This window comes from Colias philodice, chromosome 15, assembly GCF_061535455.1.
Source record: "Colias philodice isolate Cphi_HAF_F1 chromosome 15, ilColPhil1 Martin Lab GWU primary, whole genome shotgun sequence".
In the NCBI taxonomy this organism is placed as follows: Eukaryota; Metazoa; Arthropoda; class Insecta; order Lepidoptera; family Pieridae; genus Colias; species Colias philodice.
In genome coordinates, this window is record NC_143100.1 from 12,141,579 (window position 1) to 12,152,580 (window position 11,002).

At 33.1% G+C, this 11,002-nt stretch overlaps 1 protein-coding gene across 1 annotated transcript; it reads right to left on the reverse strand.

Annotated features, from left to right (window-relative positions):
- Positions 1-1,354: 1,354 nt before the first annotated feature.
- Positions 1,355-10,666, reverse strand: LOC149482553 (trypsin-4-like). Its single transcript, XM_089704120.1, has 7 exons — positions 10,326-10,666; positions 7,914-8,131; positions 7,510-7,539; positions 6,962-7,109; positions 2,781-3,033; positions 1,758-1,913; positions 1,355-1,535 (listed from the first exon to the last, which is right to left on the reverse strand). Exons 1-7 carry the CDS (start codon positions 10,664-10,666, stop codon positions 1,359-1,361), a joined length of 1,323 nt encoding a protein of 440 aa, XP_089560246.1. The 3' UTR covers positions 1,355-1,358.
- Positions 10,667-11,002: the final 336 nt, after the last annotated feature.

Below are 11,002 nucleotides of genomic sequence, written 5' to 3' on the forward strand. Positions count from 1 at the left end.
CAGACCTGAATATTCATTTCATATTTCATCATTCTCATATTGATATTTTCGGCGTTTAAAAAATTCCTGTCAATGGAAAAGAATAAGGTCACATATCAATATGTTTTTATTAGTCTGTTTTTCTCATATCAGTTCACGACCTAAATAAATACGGGTATTTATTGAAATGCCATTAAACTAAGTAGTTTGACACAAAAACAACTGTATAATAGGGTAGGGAAAATTATATTTATTTTATATAAATGTTAAGAAGTATACATAAATGTCATGTATAAATATAATTATAATCTTATAGAGCTTATACATGTACCTAACTAATTAACTATTAAATTATGTGATGTTTTATTTCAATCAATGTAACTGCCAAATCTATTGTTGTCTTTGAGCTGATTTTTCAATTGTCTAGTTAATGAACGTGCTGTCTCTTTCTTTTACTTGGAATAATTTGAGATGTTATTATATTTATCTTTATATTGTACATTAAAAAATTGGTCTTAGTAGGTTCAATTTGTTACTTTGTAAGTATAAATAAGTTTAAATGTTTATAGAACTTTCTACGGCTGTTATTTTGTAACTATATTATGTTTATTGTTACAATTTTTGCCAATGTATCGGAATGTACCTAAGTGTGAATCTAGAGTCTATTTGAAAACTAATTGTTCAAAATATACCTAGTTAATATTTTTTCTTGAAAATTCACAGAATGTGTTAACTAGTAAGATGAAGAGGTTTAGGAAAGGAAAATGAAAGTCGAAACTTTTTCCCCTGTCGGGTTTTTTATTTTAAATAATTCTTTTTAAATAATCTGTTCACACAAAATTTTGTCTGTGTGACAGAACAAACTAAACACGCACTATTGTTAAGTTTGACTTGTATTAAGTTGATAATTATGTGTTGTCTATAAATGTAAAATTGTTGTACGTGTGCGCACAATTTAGTTGTTATTTATCTGTTGTAATTGAAAGGCACAAATAAAACGAACTACATTATATTCAGTCTTTTTATGTACAGATGGAATTGCACTAAAATACTATTTAGGTACTTAACTAATTTACATTTAAATTTGAACATCATTAAAATAATAATAATTATAGTTTAGTAAGCTTAACATACCCGAAGTTAGGGGTTAAGTTTAGGTGCAGACTATAAATACATCACACTTACACATATTTATAGACCGTAGGTACCTACAAAAAAAAAAATGTGTGCGTGTACTAGTGTACACGTAAGAAGTGAAACTTCTTTATAACTTTATTTTTCAAAAAATAATTTACTATTTGCAACTTGACAGAAATACGTCGATAAACTCACAAATTTTTTTCCAACCCCGATAAAGAAGTTTCACTTCAATAATATAATTAAAATGTGACATTAGTGTCAGGTTTTTTAGTAATGTGTCCATGAATCCAGTCCCATATGACGGGGTGTGCGAGTCTCGTGTATACGCCCGGGAAGTTGCCCCGGGCACACCCTAGTCCCCACGATACAACGCCGATCAGGGTCCCCTCGGATACTATGGGGCCGCCGCTGTCTCCCTATAATGTAGATTTCTTTAGGTCTATGTAAAATGTACATTATTAATAAGTTTAGGTTAGGCAGGTTTCAAGAAAGATAAAAATTGCAAAAGCTTTAACACTAACTAATTATATAAAATACAATAATTTCTGAACCGATTTACTTCACATTAGGTATTCTACATATATTCCTCGTGCTAACTTTCTCTAACAGCAGTTCTAGAATATTCTAAACTTCCTTACCTGACAAGCATCAGGAGCTGGTTGTGTGAAGGAACCCGCGCAGAACATGCTAGCAGGATCTATGGACTTCTTCTCCAGACCAGACTGTCGGCACAGCTTCATGGCCATCGTCTTTATACTTGCTGATTGTAAGAAGGTTGCTCCGGGACCTCCTTCCTAACAAATAATTAAAAATACTAAATAGGTAAAATTGAGTAACATCAAAAAGGAAAATGTACCTACAATCGCTCTTTACTAAGCAGAAAGCGAATAAATAAATAGTAGGTAACTCATAAATACCATTATTAAAATATCAAACAAGAATTTTTTTATTCCTCGTCGAATTTTTAATAACGCGATCTGTGACTGGCTATTTTATTTATTGAGAATTGAATCCTACTAACACAATAAATCATTCGATAGTGACTTCAAATAGCTTTTAAATTTATAAAACATACAAAAAACGATATTATTTCTTACATTTGCTAAAAAAGCTGTTAAATATCTAAGTGATTAGGTACGTATTTTAAAATCACCACAAAACCGCGTTAATACTCTTTCTTAGAAAGACTGAGTTCATAACACTTTTCTTAATGTCGCGAAGACACTTTGTTCATGTGTTCTTTATGAATAGCACTCACTATATTACCTGACACTTCACTAAACTAACTCAAAAGGTTTTGTCCTTTTCAGTCTTAGTCTAAAAGGTGCTTAAATTTTCAAATTTACATTTTAAAATATGTAGTTATTGGACACATTCTTAGACATACCTACTATACCTAGCAAATTAAGTTAGATTTATATTATTCATTAGCCTATAGTAAAAGGCTAGATCGTAATTTTCAATAATGATACCCTAGTTAGGTTCATTATTTTGGGTAAAAAAAACCTTTTAGATATTATTTACACATAGTTTGTCAATTATCTAAACATGTAAATCAATATACTCTGTCTAGATATTAGAACATACTTTAGTTCTTCTTTAATAATATTATGTTTTAATAAATGCTAAAACTGTCAAAAACAGCTTTATTTAGAACTTACCCGTAATTTCCCCCAACCCGACACAATCGCGACTTGATTAGCCGGGAGCCGGCTATCTCTCACAGCTATCCGGATCGGTAGGACCCTGGATGAGAACCTCAGCGGTGTGTACAGCTTCACCAGACCAGCATCATTGATCTTCGTGCTGCTGACGTAGCGCGGGTGCACGTGGGACTCTTTGACGTCATACATCTCGCCGCCGTGGGACTTCCAGGAAGAGCCTAGGCGAACTGTCAGGTCTGCGGCTTGCGCTCTGAAATATGAGTTGAAGTTTATTCTGAGTAATAATAAAAATAATGTTTATTGATCACGGTAGTTTTTATAATTTGTCTTTTATTGTAAGTTCTAGATAATTTGAATGTAGAATACTTTTTGGTTTTAAGTCTTTTTTTTATTATAAGCTATGTAGGCATTTAAATAATTAACATTTTGACGTACATTTTGGTAATTAACGTTTAGATCTAAATCTCAGGGCCGAATGAAGAACATTTATATTTTGGGTCTTCAGACTCAAAAGATTTAAATAACATTTAGGTACAAAGAGACCTAATAACCTGGATTTGCATATTCTTTTATAAAGAATTATTAATAGCGAGTAATTTGTCCATTTGCTCAAACGAAAATGGTTCAGCCATAATTAGACGTTAATAATAAATGAAATCGTCGATTGAAGGTTAACTTTTTGTTAAACAAATTTACGGAATGAATTGATTCGTTTCAAATCGACAATAACTCCCGAATCGCATTATTAATTCACTTCTTAATTCTGTACATTAATGGATGATAAATTAAAATTGACAAATGCTAATTTATTTTACGTTTCCGTATAGCAAATTGTGTAATGTACGATTGAACGCTGTAATTCAATCGATCAAGAAGCTGAGAACGTTCCAGAACTAATATAATTGGGGCAAGTCTAAATTTGAAGGTCCAATTAAGTATGGTCTATTGCAGATAATAAGTTTCATATTTCAGTAGTAGTACTGACTGCCACTTATGATACTGTGAGACTGACACTACACTTATCAAAGATTTTGACTCTCTTATTAAAGATTTTGAAAATTCTGTCCTTATGGAAGTAAAAAGAGGTAAGTTTATGAAACTCTATCTGTTTCGAAGCTAAATCGATAAAAAGTTAATGTTGTTCCAACGAACAAAGACGCGCTGAAAAAATGAATTTATGCGGGAAGATAGAGCAACTTTTGCTTTTCGCATTTATATTATGTACATGCAGATATTATCTCGAATAATATTATACATTGGCAACAGAGCTGCTACAACATTTTATAGATGTATTATCACCTAACATTATCACCTACATGACATGTACGCTTTGTATCTCAAACGTAAAAATGAATACAGGGAATAGGAACAAATAGAGAATAGGTATGTTACAAACGGCTGAATGCTGAACATAACATGACATTCGACACGGCATGCCTTGAATATTATGGGTCACTATTTACGAGAAACTTTACTCAGTGTACTACAACATAACCTAGATAAGTTTTCGAAGATTGTCATAGAGCCGTTCTTACTTTTTCGAATTAAATGTTATTGAATTGCTAGAGTCTAAACCAACGTTCATAATCATAACATACAAAAATTATTATGAATCGATTTTATGTAAAAGACACAGCAGTGTAAGCAGTGACATAAAAAGAGCGTCTACATCTCAAATACTTGAAATAAAAAGTCAATAAGATAAATGGACGTAATATTATTACACGCAGTTACGGGCAAAATTCAATAAATGGACCCAAATGAAACGGGAGCGCAAATAAAAACTCTATCAATTTGAAGGGCGTCGAAGTGAGCCGAATAGATGTCAGTAATACGAGAAATATGTCCTATCGCCGACAGGATCGCCCAATACTGGGAACGTGTCGTTTCCGAAGTATCTGACTATAAATTTCTGGGGCGCCGTCGTAAAGAGCCGCCGCGTACATTCAACAGAAAAATATACATCTTGTTTTGTTAGGACAGTGCTTCTCAATGTTTGGTGTGAAACACCCTGGAAGAGATTGTGAAATGTATACGTACACGGTACAACTTACAAGAGGCTTTCATTGTTGATTTTATGTATTGTATTGTGCTATGTAATGTCTTTGACGTAAAAGTATGATTATTACCTTGACTAGTTTATTGCATACTAGCTTTCCGCCCGCGGCTTCGCCCGCGTTTTCAAAGAAAAACCCGTTCCCGTGGGATTTCCGGGATAAAACCTATCCTATGTCCTTTCTTGGGTATCAAAATATCTCTATACCAAATTTCATGCAAATTGGTTCAGTAGTTAAGGCGTGATTGAGTAACAGACAGACAGACAGAGTTACTTTCGCATTTATAATATTAGTATGGATAATATTAAAACTACAGTCTTTTCCCTATTGGCTACATATGCTTATACGTTGCTATGAAAGGATTTATGACAAGTTATTTAAATGTTTGCATGTCAGCACTGTATTATAAAACATCTAGAACAATTAGGCAGGTTATTACGTTAGCATAACATACATTAATTACATAATGCCGACCACGTATAATCACGATTTTTATTCGCAATTGGGCGTTTTGCATTTTTCCACATATAGGTATTTCAGATTTATAAAGCTGTTATTTTTTATTTTTGGGTATAAATAGGTTATATTATATTGTTAACTTCTATTCTAAACAACCGTTAAGTTTATTTATTATAGTTAACTGCAAACAGTAATAAGACCAATCATTCTACAATGTACATCCCATGACTAAAAACTTAAGCCCAAATAAGTATTATTTATCCTCAACAATAAATTATTTTCTTACGATACCCGCTACAATGTTTGAACACCGCTGCTCTAGGTGATTGCTATTTTGCATCGGAAAAAATACAATCGGGCCGAAGGATAAATTGAAATCGTGGGAGGCTGCAATTCACGGGAAGCGCGACGCTAAAGCCTCGGACTTTCTACTCAATTTACTGCGTTGTAGAAACGAATTTTGTCACTGTTGTACCTATTCTAGCTTCTATTCCGTTGATTTGTTTATTCTATTTATTACTTGGGCAATTTTTTTTACGTGAATTTTTGTTAAAAACATGAGATGATTAAGTGTTTTGTGATAAAAGATGGAGTAGATTCGAGGTAGGAGGGTAAAAGTATAATTGTTGGTCCATAAGTGAGGTCAAATGTAGTAGAGTTCGAAGAAGATATTAAAATAATAATATAATTAAAATTAGCAATACGCAACCAATTTGTCAACTATATAAAGCTATAAATCTGACTTTTATATTACCTTCAGGATAACTTTATAATGTTCAAAATTAATAGAGTAAAGGCTGAGTTTAACACTCCACATATTTTGAAAGGTGTTATTTCAGAATATAATATTTTCTTTACCTCACTACCTTTTTGCGTTTCATAGAGAAAGTTTTTTACACATGAAACGTTACTATGAAATATCAAGCCGAAAAAACCACAAAAAACTGAATCTAGTACACGATCGTCGAATATTTCAGAAATTCATATGAGACCATCAACATCGCCAATATCTATGAAAACCGAAACGCCTTATAAAATGTGCGAGCAACGTGTATTTTATTTCCTCGAGTTTACTACAGGGATTCCTCCTGCTTTGTATACTGACAAATACTCTACTCCTTTATGCGAAAATATAGGCGATACCCTTGACATCCCGAGGGGTATTGTCGAACTTCTATATTTTGAGGAAATCCTTGTTTGTTGGTAAGGATTTACGCTTTCGGCACAATATGTTTATTTTAATGGAGTGTTTAAGCTTATGGGTTTAAAGGCACGTTTTTGTGTATTCTGTGTTACACCGTTTATGGTTCGTGAATGTTCTTTTTAAAATTTTTAGTTTTGAGCAATTTTTAGCAGAGAATTTTTAGTTTCTTTATCTAGATATGATCTAAGGATGGTTAGAAAAGTTAAAGTACTTACTGATAAAATCAAAATAACTAGATGTACTCATTCGAAATAAATAGATGTTTGTCGTATATAGTGTATAACAGTTTTTTTATAATTTGCAAAGACGCGAATATGGCCTTTCGCTCTGAAAAAGTTTTCCAGATCTAATGTAGAGTCAAGTGTCTTACTCTACACGTCAAAACTCTACAAGCCCTTAACTTGCCCTTAACTTGCCCTTAAGAAAAGTTACAAATAGGTATCATATACCACTTTTACCTCAGCAAGCAATGCGCAGCGGTCAGTATCCAGTATTCAGTCACAACCGATCCACCGCAGATGGGGTATGTCTTCTCTCGTATAGACGCCTGCCACGGTACAGCTGCTATGGAGGTGTTCTTGCCAGAGACAATCCGTCTGGTTGACCCTGATGAGTATGATCGATTAATTTGTATAGAGCATGCAGAGCTTTTTCATTGGTTGTCTATTAAGGTATGTTTTGTGTTTGTGATATTATATTATATTGATGTAATACTAGTAAATATATATTATTGAGAATAAAAATATAAACATTCTGGGTTGCCTATTATGATTATACTCGTTGGAAAGAACTAGTAACAGATTATTGTGTAGTTAAAAGCAGGTGAGAGTCTGTAGAATGAATGAATGAATGAAGTCTGTTGAATGAAAAGGTCGGATATAACTTGGCCACTTGGCTATGTAATTTTGCTTATATGTATTTCAAGAACAGTCATTAAAATAAAGCAGTAAGTATACAGAAAAACATTCAATATAACATATTGGAAATTAAAAAAGGTTATACGTACCTCTTCGATTATTATTCACGCTGGGATTACCTGGAAACAATTTAATTCGTAATAAAGATTTTTCCTCTCTTTCTACGGATATATTTGTTTATTTGCTACTTCACTTATATTATTAAGGGCTGATTTTTCAATCCTTGGTTAAAACTTATTCGTCAAATAATGTATAAAACTACCATTTTAAAAACGTATTCTAATTGCCCGTATTTGACAGTTTACGTGACATTTATTATTATCGTGTAATACTTTATTGGACGGATAAGTTTTATCCAAGCATTGAAAAATCGGCCCTTAATCACAGGAAAACTCAAATCCAACAAATCGTCTTTTAAATGTTTACTTAATGTTTGTTTTAATGATAAAAAAGAGATCTCAGTGAGATTTATGAAAGAAAGAAAAATTCTTACCCGTGAGTTTATCCAGTAAAGTTTCGTACTTTATTCTATATCGTTGCTGAACTTGAGTCTTATTCAGAAACTCTAAAATATTGTTTTTGTTAACTTCGGCTTCAGTCGCCAGCTCGGAATAGTCCACTATAACAGTTTGAAGGAACCCTGTATCTAAGTTCGCGCCAAATACAACGAGTGAAGTCAACCGTAATACTATAGCTATTTTGAACATTGTTCTAAATTGTACACATGTTAAAAATTACACATTATAAATTATTTTAGAACATAATATCATCAAATTATTTATGTTTTACTAATTTCAGTCAAAATTTAAGACTCCAAGATTAACTTTCCCTTGTGGTATAAAACGTGATTCAGTCCACGTGGTAAACGTATTTACGTCTTTTGTAAACGTAAAACGAAATAGCCGTGAAATTGCGTTTCTTTAATATCAATTTGTATTTTATAATCGTGTTTTATTGAATACGCTTACGCACGAATATCCAGTTAAGAGCGCCTACCAAATTTAATAGCAATTACGTCAATGTCTGCTATATTCTTTTTTGAATAGGCGCTAATTTTTAGTTCGTGTTAAAGTTAAAATTGTTTCTTAAGATTTCAGTCTTAAAGTAGTCGTAGTCATGAACTGAAAGGGTGCGAAGTTTTCATGGCCCAAGGAGTTGTTTCGGACATTTTTAAACTTAGAAAATCCGCTTTTAAATCTAATTAACAAGTTTCAGGTAGTAGGAATTCGTGCGCCAATCTGTAATTAAATTTGTTTCATTCGAGCAAGTTTCGGATCCAAGCTCGGTTAGAAAATGGCCAAGGCGAGTTTGTGTATAACTTTTGTTGAAATTCGAATTGTTCACTTAGCAATTTTATTGTGTTACCGTTATTGAAAGCGTCTTTGTTTGGGCTCTTATCTATGAAAGGCCTTTATAAATATTCATTGTATAATTTATCGAAATTTAATGGTTTACCTTCACTTAAATGGTCCGTTTCTTTTATTGCTCTAAATATTGTCCTAAAAATTGTGTTAAAGATAGCAGTATCTTTATATTTTTACAACTAATAATAATGTACGATTATTGTGTGTCTCTCAATTGTATTCAATTACAACAAAATTTGAAGACGTTTACAAAGTTAATTCAATGAGAAGACGACTTTGACAATTAATTCCAAGAAAGGTTTTCCATGAACGACAATTATTAGACAATACCCGACTTCGAATTTATTTTATTTATTGAAAATAATATATTGGTTAAAAATATGTAAGTAAGTACGTTTTTCAAAGAATCCATATTTCTTATTATAAAAATAAATGTTCGAACAACGATTGCAAGAAATTTCTTCTTCTTCTTTCGAACATAATAATATTATGTTTGCAAGCAGAATATTGTTATTTATTGATCTTATTCTCATTTAAATACAATTACAACCAAAAAAAATTTCTCCTTCCTGGACCGGACTTCTTGGTTGGAACTTAACGGTTACCGTAGACCATAATTGCTATACATTAAACATAAAATCTATCTATGTCATAAAAAGTCCCCTGGCGATAAAATGATACAGCAGACTCGTTAAACGACACCGTACTTTGCTCGCGACAAAGGCGCTAACTACGGCCACTACGGGCGCAAGTGGCTGCTAAGCTCTTTGTAAGCTTCCTGTAAGCTCAGGTTAGCTTCTATTTTACTTACATTTTATAGCTCGCTGTAATAAGAGGCCACGCGTCTTTTAGTTAAAAATGGGACGCGGTACATGTTTTTTTTTTGTTTACCAAATCTATACTAATATTATAAAGCTGAAGAGTTTGTTTGTTTGTTTGAACGCGCTAAACTCACGAACTACTGGTCCGATTTGAAAAATTATTTCGGTGTTAGATAGCCCATTTATCGAGGAAGGCGATATCATCACGCTAAGACTAACTAGACTGGAACACTGGGAGTAAAACCGCAGGGCAAAGCTAGTAATATATAAAAAAATGCATCATTTACTTATATTCTTCTAACTTTCCTGTTTTAATAGTATCACAGTTTCAATGACAGATGATAGAGGAACATTTATGTTATATTTTTATTTGAGAATTTTATTCATAGTGGTTTCTTTTTTCATTTTATGCGAGATTATTCATAAAAATCCTTCATAAACTATAGATTTCGATTAAAACCTGCGCACGGTGGTTGGTGGCGATATTACTATAAGCGGAATATTTTTACTGCGTCATGAACAACCCGTAAGTCATACTTTCATCTTTATCTTCTTTATCGCGGTTACGCTTTTCATGTAACAGGAAAAAAATATTCATACATTAAAATAACATACACTAAGTATTTCATGATCATATCATAATATATTGAAAATATGTTCATTTCAATTAAACAAACACAATTCAACTCATTCATCTGTGTAAAAAATGCATTGATTTACAATTCACAAGCACCCCTCTTCTTGAGGAACAACGATTGTGACGAATTTTTCTCTCGCGATAAACAGCCAGCATTGCAGTTCAACCAGCACAGGTTCCAATAAGTTCTGCCATCAGTACCACACATTGGCTGATATTCCGGTGGACAGGTATAACAACTACACCCTCGAGGCTGGCACTCCCCATAATAATACACACTTCTAGTACCACCATCAGCAGAATTCGCGCATCTTAAATGACACTCGTTTGTGTAAGTCTTCTGGTCACTACCACACACGGGTATATTCTCTTGTGTGCAGTAACAACCGGAACATTTTCCATAACTAGCTATTGTTAGTGCCATATCACACTAGCGGATTGCGAGCGGTTTCAAAGCGGAGCGGGTGCGCAACGAATACGTTGCGGGCGCGCAACGAACACGCCGCGGTTGCGCAGCGAATTCGTTGCGGACGCGTCATTTTGTATACTCTCGCACAAAAGCCAGCCCTTCCGCCTTGCCTAACTTCCATTCAATATTTCCATCGTTTCTGTAGCACTCAATTTTTTAACCGTACTGTGGAAATGCACTTACTTAACAGTTAACTAAAGATGTAATAACAACTGGAGTTGTTAAAAAAAGGTGCTATAAAATTGAATTACTAGGACTTTTAGAATGTACCATACATTCCAAAAGTATGTA